A 15689-nucleotide genomic window follows, 5' to 3' on the forward strand; every position below is an offset into this window, starting at 1 on the left:
TTGACATCTCAAATGATGATGTCATTCTAACTGTAACATTCTTTGTTGTGATTTGCATTCATCGCTGCCTGAACCAGCGAAAAATCTGTTCATCTCAGCATGTTGCTGTTCTGCTGTTATAATTAACTCCACCATTGAGGTGAAGCTATGTGCTTTTGGTCTATCTGTTTTTTGGCAGGATCACACACACACACACACACACACACACACACACACACACACACACACACAAATTCTTTGGTCATTTTCACAAAACTTGGTAGAGGGTTGCAGGATGAGTGGAGGAAGAAGCCCGCACATCCGTAGTGGGTGAGTAAGGTTATGTTCAACAAAAACATCCTCCTGGTCACAAATATCCCACTTCAGATGTGTAATTATCTGGTAGAATGAGGCAAAATTTGTCTTCATTTGCACGGTGTAATTTTCAAAGCAAAGAGACTCACACATTTTTCTCCATAGTGACAGAAATAATCTCCAGCTACCCCGTGGACTAGGATGGTCAGTGAGACCAGGATTTTCGGGAGGAGACCTAAAAAGGGGACTTCTTAAACTCACTTAATTTCTAACCACAGAGAAATAATTTATATCGATATTTTCATCAAAGTCTAATGTATCCGCGATATAAAAAAAAAAAAAAAGTCAGGTGATAGCAGTGACGGTCGTTGAGTAGCAAGGCAGGGCACAAGAGGTGCCTCGCAGCTGAATTCATGTCTCATTCACTCTGAGAAGTTCCATCCTGGTGTCATGTATGTTGCAGCACATCTTCCACTGAACATGCCCCAGTTCGGATAGATTTTGTTTACTTGTGTTGCCCCAATAACAATAAGAGAAATTATTTCAGTAGTGCAGGGGGATAAAATGAGGAATAAATATAGATTAATACCCATTAATACTGTCAATGAGGGAGGCCATCTGATTGACTTTCCTTATTATTTAGCACACACTGTATTTTGCCGGATGGCAGAGCGAGGGAACATACAAGATGTCTTAATTGCTGAATTGAATCAAATGCCTTTTCTGAAGGAGCCTCACTACGATGGTTGAATATTCTCTCCAGCCGCAGTGCAGTCAAGCCTGGTTATTGGCACGGCGGTACAGTGACTCTGGGTTCATGACCAGGGCAGGGTGACTACCCTCCACCTTTTTTCACGCCTACTCTGTTATTTATCACTCCACAGCTGTCTGATGACACCCGGTGTGGCCCCCGAGTGGCACACACAATACAAATACACACACTTACGGACCATATTCCAGTATGTACACCTAAATATTGCAAGTATAAAGACGTGTTTGAATGTAAAAATGTGAATAATAGAACAGTCTTTATATTGCAGTAGTGTGATCGGAGTGCTGCTGTATTTCATAGCACAGCACACAATGTTCTTACACACGAATTTGTTGGTACATATTACAGGACTGTTTTAGCCTTTAGTCTTGCAGGCAGGAAGCAAATCTCTTTGGCTCTTTGTACCTCCTGACATCTATTGCGTGCCACTTATCATATTGAAGTCTTTGCAAGACTGTGTGATCGCCGCTTACAAGACCTATGGGGACGTCAGACTGATTTACAGTCTATTTTAGAGCATAGGAACTACATTTTGCACAAGAACATTTTTGAGAATCAGGCTCAAAATTTTGGGATTGTTTGATTTAACTCAAAAACAGACCAGAGCTCAATCTTTGTCTTCAGGAGGAAGTCCAACAGACGCGTGTTATGTGGATATGCAGCATGATGTGTCGCTACCTGTGGACCCCTGACCCACAACGACACCAGCACTTTCAAAGCGGGCCAGCTGGCATTCTGCATGCTGTATCTGTGCGATCAACCTCCGCAACATCAAAATGTCAGACCACATTTCCGTTCTGATCTCATATCCATTAATTCACTGTTCCACGTTTTCCATCATTAGTGCTGCAAAGCCACCTGGGCTGTTGTCTACATATCATCTATTATTTCCCCCCGAAAATTCCCTTCCTCTTGCATGAGCACAGTGGAAAACAAACAGACGCTCATTAGCATGTGTGACCCGTTGGTGGTAAACAGGCTTATTTCCACATGAGTGCAGTGTGAGAATGGATTCCACCGGGACAGTCGAGGTAGGTGGGCCCGCCGGCTGCCTTCATGGGGACTTTAATCGGGACTTAACAAATGCAAGTGGACAGGCTCAACATTCTCTGGCAAAAGCAGGTCATGTTGGTACAGTGAGCACTTGTTAGAGGGTGACTCACTGTATTTGGACTCTTGGGTGGCCACTGATATTCACTTCATTTTTAGTGTGCTTTTTTTTTCTTCTCTCTCTCACTGCTAATTGTTGGATTGTGCTGTATGCTGTCTGCCAGGGCTGAGGTAATGTGTGGCGTTCAAATAATGCCTCCGTGCTCTGCTCCGTGAAGTGATGAAAGCGGTCCGTAATTACAGGGATAATCAAAACTGTCAGGGGATCTTCTGTGGATGGTTTTGTTTACTGTCTGCTTTGCTCAAAGCAATGCAGGATTCCTCAGCCGGGGCCTCAGACATCAACAGATCAACTGTAACTGTACCTGTCCACATCTCAAACAAACTCAGCCTGATGTGAGATGGTTCCTTTCCCCTCAAGATGGCAGCATTTCAGTGTATGTATGTTCAGAGGAGAACCAAAGCTCAAATCCCCTTCTGAAGAAATACAAAATTACACAGCTTTGAATACTAATCGGCCCTATTTATGTTATTTACTGCATTTTTTGTGGGGGGGGGGGGGGGGGGCTCTCAGACCTTTAAGCGTCATCGCACCTGAGCAGTGACCTCACAAATCATTATCATTTTATCTCAGGTATTAGATGAGTTTCAGAGAGATTTTCCGGTCTCAGCTGAGTAATGTGAAGAAAAAAAAATTGCCTGTTGTTTGCAAATCTACACACAGGTCACGGTAGTTCAGACAGACAAGCGCAGTATCAATGAGTAAAACACAATCTGAGTGGGGGACGGGACTCTTAGGATGCTGTGGCAGGAGTTGGACAGAGCTCCCTAATGAGATGACGCCTGTTTATTTATTTTCAGTGTGTATACTGGCGGGGAATATTCTTCATTTCCATAAAGGGGCTCTTGTTTTTGTAAATCTGTTCACAGCTGAGAATGAAAGCTGAGCATAGCCACAAATCAACTTGTATCATGATGATAAAACAAGCAACAACCCCAACCTGTGGGCGAATTCATGTTTTCAGTTTTATAAATATAAAAAAAATAATAAAATAAAGATGATGTTTGTTCACCCTGGAGTCAAAGGCTTCTGTACAGACACAGCTGAAACTACAGAGATAGACTGAGATTATAATTACAGGTGGTGCCCATTTATACGATGTACGTAGGCCTATAGGAAGCCTTGTGCGTAGTGTTTGTGAGCTGCAAAAACAAGCCTGATCCTGGATCAGCACCCAGATTTCTTTCACTCCGCGTCGTAAACGGAGTAGTTACGGCGGGACCAGAGAGGAAAGGAAACACAGAGGTCTTACTCTGCCTGCATTGTGCCGCTGACGGACACCTTTTCAAAAATAACAAAACAAGGCCGCAAACTCTTGTGTTAATCAAACGGAAGATTATCTGGTGAAATGGTGATTGGTCGGACAATAAAAAAAGTGACATTTTGGAACATTTATTTATGTATGGATGAGGAGGAAAAGGTGGCGGGTGGTGAATGTGTGTCGAGATGAAGACCTCCCGCTATAGGAAGCATTCACCGTTATTATTCTTTTCCTGCAAGACTCCTATCACACAGAAGTAAGACAGGCCTTCTTGTGACGAGTACCGGACTGGTCACTATGGTAACATGTGGTGGCTAAACTGCAGTGGGAGTGATGCTGATCTTCCCAGACTGGGAGGCGGAGCAACAGCTGAAGTGATTCATCTTTTCAAATAGAGACGATCTGTGCGCACGGTGCTGTGTTTACAGCGAACACGGCAGACTGCAGACTGACCGAAAGTGACTGCATGTACCTGCACACTAATCTGTCTAACGGCGGTATCTGTTCAACTGTCTATCCAGGGAGGGCTTTAGAGAGCCGAAGGACTTGAAAATTAACGGGGGTCAACAAGGCTAAATACTACCATTTCACCGTTGTTATGAGGATGAATCGCAGCCACAACAACGCGGTGTGTCCGTGCATGATGAGCGGGTGAGGAGGAGGAGACGGAGGCTGCGGTCTGAATCCAGATATCATTCGGAATATTTTGATACAAACCCCGTATCCTTCGCGCAAGGGAGTCTGTGTTGCGTTTTAAGATGTTATTATACGCCTCAGACCGTCTCCCCCGACCCTAAATTTAGGGGGGAATTGACCCTTTTCTCTGCCTCTCGAGGATACTCCAGCAGCGGGACGTTGAGCGTTTTTTCCTCCAGATATGGAGTGTGAAGATGCGGATTACAGAGGGATCCCCGCCGCCTGTTTAGCCGCATTGATTTCATCACACACATCCATGTGGCGCTGCTGTTGTCAAGAATAAACAGAAATATGAATACGTACATCCGCGAGAGGATAATAAACCGGTAATTTGGGAGCACGGTTGGACTCCCATTAGGGAGCGTGAGAGAGCTATCTTTGCTAGCGTGTTTGTAGTAACGTTAGCTATTAGCACCATTAGCCGGCTAACAGCTAAAAAGGTAGTGGCTGGAGATTTAAACGCTTTGTAGTAATTGTGTCCGGTTTCTACCGACGTCCCCTCCCGTCAGCATATTAATTTACAAGGTCTGGGAGGATTTTCCTGTCCAGGAATGAGGTCTCGAATGGAGAGGAGCCGCTTGACCTTGTTTTGGGGTCTGATGCTGGGTCTGTCGTCCTGCCTCCGGCCCGCCACCGCAGAGAGTAAGTAATGCTCCTCCGTACTAGAACACATGGTGGAACACTTTTTTTTTTTTTTTTTTTTTTTTTACTCCAATCCTGTTTATACTCAGAACATACGGTCAGTGTTCCTCATGTGGAACATGCTGTGGTTCCTTTGGTATATAAACTACACTGCACAAGACTATGAGGGTTTATGGAGAGAGCAGACAATGTATTCTTTATTTTTTTCAGCTACATCTAGAAAATGTGAAATAATAAGCACGTAATTTCATGCTGTCGTGTTATGAGAGAAGACAAATACAAGTTTTCTGTGTCTCTCTGCAGGAATATGCTACATTTTGTAAAGTCAATTTGTGATATTCAGGCTGAAGTGTGTGTTGTTGTTTTTTTTGTAAACTGTGGTTCAGCCAATGGAGAAACTCAACAAACAAACAAACCAGTAATTAAGAAGCAGGTAATTGAGTTTACTTGGACTTATCTTCCTGTTTTGTCTTAACTGAAATGTAGTATTTCCATATCGAAGTGAGGGAGAGAGAGAGGGGGAAAAAAAACTATAAACAAACATAACTCAGTTGTGACTCCATGCAAATTTAAACTCATTTGGTCAGATTAGAACCATGGAAAAACAATTTCATTATGTAGCAAGTTTATAGAAATACTCAGTATTTATGTTGACATTGTTGTGGTGTCACAGGCAGATTTTTGCCAACATTTGAAGTTGTTGAAAGTATTAATACAAATGCAAATCAACTCAATATCACTGCTGCTCTGGTGCTTTTAGAGTTTCGGGATCTTCAAAGTTGAGATATCATTAAGAAAGCAATGTGTTGGTAAAAGTTTATTGAGACCCGTGTGTGTGTGTGTAGCCATTTTAACTCGTTTTTTGGGGGGGAAAAAATGTTTTTGTGCTGAGGGAACAGATCTAACCTGAGTGAAAAGCATGCAGCCCTGACTGTCTACTCTGGAGTCTTTTGTATTTAAGTGTTTTTCATTAAAACAAAACAAAAAAAGTTCATTTGAATACCATGAACCCTGCATTAACTGAAACCACAGCAAAAAAACCCCCCCAAAAAACGTGGTTAGTCTACAGGCATCATTGTGCATTTTGTCTGGCAGCACATTGTCATTTATCTGTCTTTGTTCACCAAACGTGGGGATACTTTGACCTTCAAAATATTTTGATGAATAACAGACTGCTGCAGCTGCGTTTATCAGCCGCTGCAATATCAGGCAAATGAGTAGCTGCAAAGGGGCGGATTTTAGACCAGCTTTTTTTTTTTTTTTAATTTAGGTACAATCTACTCCCTTAAAACTTTGAGAGAATGTCGAGAAGCAGTAATTTGTACCACACTCATGGTTTAGTGCAATGAATAGAACTTTCTAGTGACTAACTATGGTCGCTCACATGCTCTTTCAGCTTGTAAACCTTCAAATTCAATGGATTCAGAGACTCTGTATTTATTTTAAAATTCTTTTAATGTGTTGCCATTTGAAAATTTTCCATGTTTCCAGCTATACTGAAAACTGGGCTTCCCGATTCATCCCATTCATTATGACATGTTGGGGAGGGGTGGGATGTTGGGGTTGAACCAGGGTCTGGGTTTTAAAATAGAACAAGCCAAAGTACATTCGCAAGCAACACAGACCAAGTTCTGTTGATTGGAAAGAGTGAGGAGCTTGTGAACTGTGTGTTATGGGGTTTACTGTTAGCCCCAGTGGTCACAGGACAAACCTGGGAGCTGCAGAGAGGTTCTCCCATCGAAATCCTACATTTATTCTCACTCCGGTGTGGCGCTGTCTAAGGGTTCCTTGTGTGGCTAAGCTCTGAACATTCCTGTTGGTCTACTGTATCAGTTGGGACGTAAGGGCAGCTGGCTGGTTTGGGTTTACCGGGTTCAAATCTGTTGCTGCAGACACACTTTTCAGGTTGTATAGAACGATCATTCGCTGAAGCTTTCCGGCACATATTTTCTCACCTTGTCTCTCATGTGGAAAAGTATTTATGAATATGTTCCTCCCTTGGGCAGTCTGTCACTAACAGGATAGAAATAAGGAGTAAACAGACCTGCTGCAGTCTAGTGGCAGGGATGAAGTGTCAGCTTAGAGGGCGTATTGTTTCCTCTTTTTTGTCTTGTGGTGCTCCTCGTGAATTTCCTCTACTCATCTGTGGACTGTCTAGTTGTGGCAGCCAGCAGGGAAAAGGTTATCAAAAGTAAATATGTGATCTGGAGGCTCATCAAAGCTGCAGAGATAGGTTTGTGTACTCAGCTGTTTAAAATGTGTCAGTGAGGGGATGAGGGGGTGGGTGGGGGTGGGGGTCATTAAACTGGTACACCTGCTATCTGTATTTTCACTTAGCTGGTGCACAAGATGTAAATTTTGATCAGAAACTGTTTACTGTTTTCGCAAGCATGATCGGGAGCAGTTCCCATGAAAGATGGCCATGCTGGCGCTGCAGTGAGGCCACAGAGGGTGAAGTTTTGAGGCTGTGGGTGATGTAACAGCGCTAGGCAGTGTGTCTTTTTACAGGTCTGGGTGTTGGGATTCAATGAACAGGTATGCAGCTCACTAAAGGCTGCTGACAGTGTGCACTGACAAGTAGATTACAGAGAAAGACATAACTGCCATACTAGCACACTGCTGGCCTTAAATCACACCAAAGGCATTTCATAATGGCACACTAAAGACTCTCATGTCCTGTGCTGAGATGAGCCAAACTCCCAGCAGTTTCACTCTGAAAAGCCGACTGCTCGTCACCCTCTATTTTATGTGAGAACCAAATTATCCCCAATTAAAATGCCAAATGCAAAGAAAGGCTGTACACATTAGCAGGACACCGACACACAGTGAGCCACCAGCACCAGTGAGCCGGGTTCAAAGAGGTCATTCTGTTCGTTGAGTGTATTTGATGCGTGTGTAGTTTTCTGTGCGGGTGAAAAATGAAGGACCAACTGAAATTACTCATTTGTCTAATGCTGCTTTCTTTATCATTTTTTTAGGTATTTTACTGTATATAATGGAAAAGAATCAACAAATGCACCAGTAAAGCAGGAGAGGTAAAAGTTGCCAGTGTAGCACTGAATGGGATGTAACTTCCTGTCTGATACCTTTAAATCTCTGTGCCGCACTCTGGTGATTTGATTGGGATCAGTGACGTCTTATCACTCAGAGTCTCTCTTCCTGTATTTTAGTCGCAGTCACTTTATTCAAGTTCTATACAGATTTATTTGAATAGTCGTTTCTTGAGAATTAACCAGTTTTAAAGATGGAAGCCGTGAGAATCTGTGTTTTTGTCCTCCACTGAGCTGCCCTGTAGGATCGCTGTGACATGAGGAATTTTGAAATGCACATTTTATATATCAGATGCTGGTTTGACCTGCTGTGTTGGTTTGAGGAAGTACAGAAAAGTTGCTTTGTACTATGAAGTTTGCCAAAGCTGAGCTTAGTGTTAACCATAGACTGTAAGAAGAGAACATAAAAATGCGACGCACCCTTTGGTTTGTGGACTGCTGCTCTGAAGTCTTGAATTCGGCATTTTGGCTGACGCCATCTTGGTTTCTTGCAACCAGACCATATTTGGATTCATAAGCTGGTTTGGGGCAAATAAAATAGGCTATGTAATGTCATTAGAAAATGGTGGGATAGGCTAAGTTTCAGGTTGGTGCGGCTGTCTCAAACAGAGTAGAAGAAGAAGAGTTCTGCAGAGCTCTACAGGTATTAGCCTCAACTGGTCAAGTAGCAACAGTTCTTCAGGCCCAGTTACTATCGATCCTGTTGTTGCTGTCTGGGGATAAAGACGATGTTTTGGAAGGTCTTTAAATAAAACAAAAAAAAAAACAGTGGCGGTGGAAACAACTGGTTCGTCACAAGTTAAAGATTTTCTATGTGGATTGAATTCTGGGGTTTCATCTCCTGGTTTGTACGTTTTACACAAAATTATTTTGTGTTCTTCTCATAATCGTTTCAAGAGGCGCCTTACCTGTTCGCCTGTTTAAATGTGATGTTTCAAAATGTGTTGATTGAAACCTGACCACCGGTTGCTGTGGTAGCCACTCCCCATAGCACACCTGACTTCACCGTCATCAATTATGTCATGGTCTCTATGCGACCATATTGACTTGCAAAATGGACATTGTGACGCTCCAGTCGTGACTGTAGTGATTTGAACCATAGACTTGTTATAAACGAATATGTTGATTTAAGACTGTAAGTCATGAGGGAAGTGGTCGGGGGACTTTTTTCACAGACTTCTTTTTTCAATCAGTGATACTTGAATAGGTTCTCCTTCCTCCCAGTGTAACTGACCCCAGATCTGCTGTGAAGTAGGTCCTTTCAGCACAACGATACAACTCTTAACTACTGTGTTAAACATGAAAACCACGGGAAAGAGATAGTTTCCACTGCCAGCAGAAAGGTTCAGGGTGTACTTTTAGATTAAACATTAAACTTGAGTCCACCTCCACTAGCAAGAGAAGTTAGTTTTACAGAGAATAAAAAAAACAACAACAACTGATTCGGGATATAGCATCAGTGGTCCTGTCCACTCTCATTTTTCTGCACTGGGTTTACATATTCACTTTCACCACCTGTCTGTAGAGCAGTCCTTCTTTTTTTAACCATGAAATGCACAAAACCTACTTCCACGTCACTGAAATTTGTTGGAAAATGTTAAGTGGATTGAACTCCCCCCTCCCCCTCCCCACTATGTATTAGTTTCACTTATTATGTGAGACTATCCAGTGAAATCTATAATCATGGGGTGTGATATCTAGTGTAGGAACCTAGACACCTGGTGGCACATTGCTTAAACTCAGGGTTTTGCTTTTAATGCAATGCCTTGATAAAAATTCCAGTATTTTATGCTCAATAAACATGCAACAGTAACCCTAATGAAAGGATGTCATCGACAGAATAATGTGGTGTTTGTTGTGAATGCATAGTCTTTCCTTTCTGCATCACAAACATACAGTAAAACTTTATAGAGCAGCATTAAAGTAGTGTGTGACAACCTGTTAACTGGTTGGAGTGAGTTTTCCATGACTCACTCCCCACAGGCTTTTGATGTCTAAATTCTCCTTGCAGTGATGTGCGATAATAGCCTCCATGTTTTTACGGGTGCTGCTGGGAACTCAGACTAAGTATTGTTTAGAGCATGGCACACAGGTGGGAGTAAAATTTAGAAAGCCGAACGCCTATCATCACAATCAGCAGCCGTGTGCTTCACCAAAACTCTCCTGATGAAGGTTCTGATTAGTCAAAGCTGCAAAGAAGAAACCTGTTCGTGTATTTGCTGTTTTTATTTTTTGTGTGTGTGCCATTTTCTTGTCCAAATAGAATCATAATAAACTCAAGTGGTGAAACTGAAGCAAATTTGACTAAAATATGTTTTACACCGAACATGAAAGGATAGACAGCTGTTCTTTGTTGTCTGATGTCTGTGTTTGATCAAAAGCCCAGACATTTCTCCTCTACTGTAGGGCAGTGACTTCATATCACTAGATTATATCGTACACTGGTACAGGTAGGGTCCTCGTGAACAGGGAGTGCTGCACTGCGTTTGCAACTGTTGACATTCTAACCCCCTAGCCATCGGCGTATTAGCCTTCTTAGTGAGTGGTTAGAGTGGCCCTGAGAGCTAAACCCACCGCAACTTCAGAAAACACACGAATAGACACAACACGGCGAAATAATAAAAGTCATCATCAATTTTCTGTCCACGCGGTCAGTGGTCAGAAAAGTGCACGCACAAAATATGCGACAGAAACGTTGGAGATGTGTTTTCAGTGGGTGCTTAAAAGTGATGAACGTGCCTGGATGTGTTGGCTCACAACATTAAAATAAACCAGGAACACGTTAGTTTGATTCTTTTTTTTCCCAGCAGTGCTGACAGAGGGCTGTCTTTGATAGACTCATGAGATGAGGTCTGGTCTCAATCCATGGTCAAAAAACAAATTGCAGGAACTGAAGTTTACAGCTGGACCTTTGTTGAACTAACTCCTCTAGACCAGAAACTCTTAGCTGATAAAGCTGATATATCGGGGGGGGGGGGGGGGTATATATTTATGGGGGGGGGGGGGGGGGGGTACCAGGGCTGGGCGATTCACCAAAAATGTATCAAAACAGACTTTTGGACAGTTAGCGAGAGCTACAGATGGAGCTCAAGGCAAACAAGCGTACTGAATTTTTGTCGCTCCGTCTGACACAGCACTCTGCCTGGTCACATTTTATTCTGCTGCAAATTTTAGCTAAACACAAGATATTTCTTGCAGACTGGACAAAGAATTTCAAAATAAATGTGTATATCAACTTGTTTATGCTGTTTCAGTGCAGTTGGATTGTTGATCATTACGTCGATTCATCATCCCATCCCTACTGTCTCCCATCTGTACTTTTAACTGAATGCTGCGCACAGACTGACAGAGCTGTAGATTCCTGAAAAATACAGCCACAGTTGTTGTGAAACCCCCTATGAGTCATGTCTCTCTTTGTCTAATAGGTTGATTTACTTACACTGTATTTAATGAACTGACAGCATGTATGTGGAGATTTATGGATGAGTTTGTTTGTAGTGGAATTGTTTCAGGCCTTTGATGTTGCATTATGAAAGCTTCATAACATTACACAATGAAACAAGCGAATGCAACAGGCTGCGGTGATTTTAGGTGGATGTAAGGGGAACAATGGCCTGAAGGCAGAGCAGGCTAAACTTTTTTTGTGCCGATAACCCAAGCATGAATAGAACTTGACTAAGGTATTTACTTTGTCACACCATTTTAATTTGGTTAGCATGTTCTGTCAACAACACCACGGTCAAAGTGTACTGTCAATATTTGAAAACTGTATTGGATAAACATCTTTTATAGTAAATACATCTCTCTCAGTAATGTGGCGCATTGTTTTGCGGGTACATTTCACAGATTCCTTTTGAGAACAGTTTATAAATAGATTGTGAAATGTACGGATCATTTGTGAGACGACCTTGCGTTTGCTTCTAAAGAACAGACAGAGCTGCTTGAATTGGCGAAGGTGTTCAAATCCATGTGGAAAAAAAATGGGGATATTTATTTGAATATAAGGGGGCACAATATTGATTTTTAAACTAAATCACATTTATTCATTGTATTTTTTTTTTATCAACAATATTTGGCAACCTGAAAATAGTTTAGGAGGTTATTACAGATCAATATCAAATACTAAACCTTACCAGTTAAGGTGTCTGCAATATTGAAATAGAATTTGAATCGCATGTCAGAGTTGCGCTGAAATCGCTGGACAAACAAATGGAAATGCTGTGAACAGATGCAAAAAACTTATCATGAGGAGAACTTACAACTTTATATTATAGATGACGCAATACAGCACCGGAATAATGATTGTGTGGCATATATTTACATTTCCATTGTGTGCATTGATTACACAGTTGGCTGACACGCTACTTTGTTTCCTTCCTGCAGTTTGTGGACCGAGCATCGACATCGGCAACGACATCAGTGAATTCAGGCGTTTAGAGAACTGTACAGTGGTGGAGGGCTACCTGCAGATTCTACTTATTGGGGACAAAAACAACAACAATATCAACCAGGAAATTTTCCGGTCCCTCAGTTTCCCCAAGCTGACCATGATCACCGACTACCTGCTGCTTTTCCGGGTATCCGGATTGGACAGCCTGAGCACACTCTTTCCAAACCTCACTGTTATCCGCGGACGTAATCTCTTCTACAACTACGCCCTTGTGATCTTTGAGATGACCAGCCTGAAGGATATCGGTCTGCACAACCTGAGGAACATCACCCGTGGCTCCATCCGGATTGAGAAAAACCCTGAGCTCTGCTACCTGGACTCCATAGACTGGTCTCTCATCATGGATGCAGAGTTCAACAATTTCATTGCTGGGAACAAGCAATCCAAGGAGTGCAGTGACGTGTGCCCGGGCATCATGGAGAACAACCCTCAGTGCAGAAAGACCATGTTCAACAACAACTACAACTACCGCTGCTGGAATTCCAATCACTGCCAGAAAGGTAAGCTGACTCACACTCGACACCGGGCCTGCTGGGAATTTTATTTGCAAATAGATCATATAGACTGTCTAGCCTTTGGCCTGATTTCCTATTGGTTTGGGAAGGTAATGATTGGCCCATTGCCTTCACCCATGGCCTGCTACAGTTTTTCCTTGTTGTGTTTGGATTTCTAAGTACGTGCAAATATGTCATATGTTTTCACGTCAATCTGTAGGGTTTTCACAATACCAGAGATCTGGCAGGTGTTGCCAATACCACTGAATTTAAAAACAGGCCTTTTGCACAAAGTTGCCCTCGGTTTTTCGTCCGAGTGTAGACGCTGGTGCAGATACGAATGTTGAAATCACTTTGATCATAAATGAGGGCCGGTCTGATTTAGAAAGGGCGGATTGTTGCTAAAATGAGACTGAGTTGGCCACCTACAGGCCAGTCTGACTCGATGCTTTGAGTCTGGGCCAATGTTGTTGCCAGGTTCCAAGCTAACAGTTAGCTGCTAACCACCTCACTGTGAACAGTTTGTAAGCAAAACACCGGAACTTGGCTTGAGTCTTGAGGAGTTTTAGCATTTATTTACCATTGTAGAGAAACTCCTACACACTTGTGTACCTGATGCTTTTTTAAAAAACTTTTATTTACTTACATGTACAGGTCTGTGTAGGGCTTATGACCGACTGTAGTGTTATTTCAGAATACAACAGAAAGCTTCCCTGTGCTTGAGTGAAAGAAAATTCACTGTGACAACCCCACACACACGCACACACACACACTGTTTCTCTTGACCACACACTCGCTAGTGCTGCAGTACACTGGTGACAACCCTGCTGTCTCCATAGTATTTTTTTCTCCCTCTGCAAATCCTCAAGCAGACCTGTTGCTGCACCTCCATTTGCAGCAGTGTTCCACGTTGCTAATATCGCCAGTACCAGAATTTGTGTGTTGACTCAAAAGTATCACCCCTATATCCTTAGCACCTTAAGGGTGTGGGGTGTTTACCTGTTGCTGGTATGGATTTTAATCTTGTTCCTGTCAGAATCTGTTACATGTCTGTAAAGGCAATAATCCACATTCTTGAATATCTTGGTTGTTATTTTGGGCCATGCTATTTTAATGCAACTGTTCTCACCTGCCTAAACAAAGCAAAGGAGTAAATGTTCCAGAGTTAAATGGACTCCAAGCACAATTAGTGTGAACGCGCCCTTTAATTTTGTGTTTATGACTGCAGTGTTTTAGATGACTTGTTTTGCTGTTGTGTCTCAGTCGATGTGTTTTGGCTGACTGAGTCTGTGTGTCTGGCTGAATTGTTTCCCTGGTGACTGGCGCCTTGCTGCAGACTCAGCATGTTGATGTTTTCAGTCTTGTGACATGGAACTGTCGCAGGATGGACCTGGATTTCATACATGTGTACACACACACACACACACACACACACAGAGTCAGTATCATCATAAAAACACTCGAAGCACAGACAGAGATGCAGGCAGACACACATTGTAATAAACAAATTACAGAATTGCAGATATGTCTGACACACACATATGCCTGGCCTGCTTTGTGGGTTGTTGGAGTGGCAGAGTGTGGGCATGCTGGAAAACAAATCAGGAGGTGGAATATGCAAGAGGCAGACGTGTTGGTTGGACTGAGGTGTCGGATGATCCAGGGGGTGTCAGGTGGAGGAGAAGAATTCAGCATTATTTATCATACTGTTTGACTGAAACTCCGGTGTCATGTATTCGTGAATGTTCTCAAGTTAATAATAACATTCAGTCATTAATATCATGATTGAAATATTGCCATTAATCACAAGTATCACCTTCTAGACCAGCAGCAGTCAGACATAAGGAGGCCTCTTGCCAAAGTGCAGAAGCAGCAGTGTTTTCTGATAACATGTTGTTTCTCTGTCTGTTTAATCCATTGTGTTGAGACTAAATCGTGCATTTTTTCAGAGGGCAATTGTAGTGAAGGACAGGAAAGGGGCTGCAATGATTAGTCGGGCGAAATAACAGGAAATTTTCTGGACTGTTGACGGGGAAAAAAAAGATTTGACTGTGTCACTTTGTGCCCTGTTACATTGTGACTGGAGTATTTTGCATTGGAACGTGAATCGCTAATCACCAAGTGAATCAAAGATCAAAATAATCACGCAGAGGTAAAACCTTTCGTACATGAACACACTGTATTCCCTTCGCCTTGAATATAATAAAACCAGCTGAGTTGACTTAAAGCACTGTTACAGATTTTGCGACCAGTAGTCCTCAACTACTGGAGCCACATTTCACTGGTTTATAGCTGCAGAATGTTGGTGAATACAAACACAAACCTCTGTTCAATCATTGTTTTGACTAACTGGTGCCAGGCGGCTTGCTTCGCCAAGGAGATGGTCGTAACTACCATCCCGAAATGATGGTTCAGAGAAATATCCAGTGAAATGTTTCACCCATCCCACAGACCTTTGTCCAAGATAGTTGACCAGCAGGTAATTCTGGTAGCCAGTGTATCTTTACATGACTTTAAATGACTGAGAGGAAGAGCAGAAGCCGTGTTTTCACCGAGACGACATACAGGATGTGCTTTCAGTCTGAACTCATTCATAAAATGTTTACAAGTAAGAGTGTGGGAAAGTGGAGCATTTTTTTTTTTAAATTTGTGGTGGTGGGGGTACAGCATTCTTCTGTGTTTACTTCCCTCATTTGTTTTTGGAATCTGTTTTGGCTGTTTTCTCACATTCATAACCTATAGGCTTCTTCTGAAGGAGAACCATGTCTGTGCATGCACAGTAAACACACACTCCTTCACACTCTCCCTCAAACATACTAACCCACACACACACTCGCATACTCAACGGCATGGGAGGTG

The 15689-nt window shown here is 42.5% G+C and overlaps 1 protein-coding gene across 3 annotated transcripts in view; it reads left to right on the forward strand.

Annotated features, from left to right (window-relative positions):
* Positions 1-3940: 3940 nt before the first annotated feature.
* igf1rb (insulin-like growth factor 1b receptor) overlaps positions 3941-15689 on the forward strand; it is a 44814-nt gene continuing 33065 nt past the window's right edge. For all 3 annotated transcript variants that reach the window (XR_015110682.1, XM_086190151.1, XM_086190164.1), the window contains exons 1-2: positions 3941-4836; positions 12270-12836. Coding sequence is in view for 2 of the 3 variants with exons in the window: in XM_086190151.1 (XP_086046277.1) it covers positions 4746-4836; positions 12270-12836 (658 nt within the window). In the remaining variant the exon portion in view is untranslated. The remainder of the gene's footprint in view (positions 4837-12269; positions 12837-15689) is intronic.

This window comes from Aulostomus chinensis, chromosome 2 (assembly GCF_037954235.1).
Source record: "Aulostomus chinensis isolate RoL2024-O1b breed Wild chromosome 2, RoL_Achi_v1.0, whole genome shotgun sequence".
In the NCBI taxonomy this organism is placed as follows: Eukaryota; Metazoa; Chordata; class Actinopteri; order Syngnathiformes; family Aulostomidae; genus Aulostomus; species Aulostomus chinensis.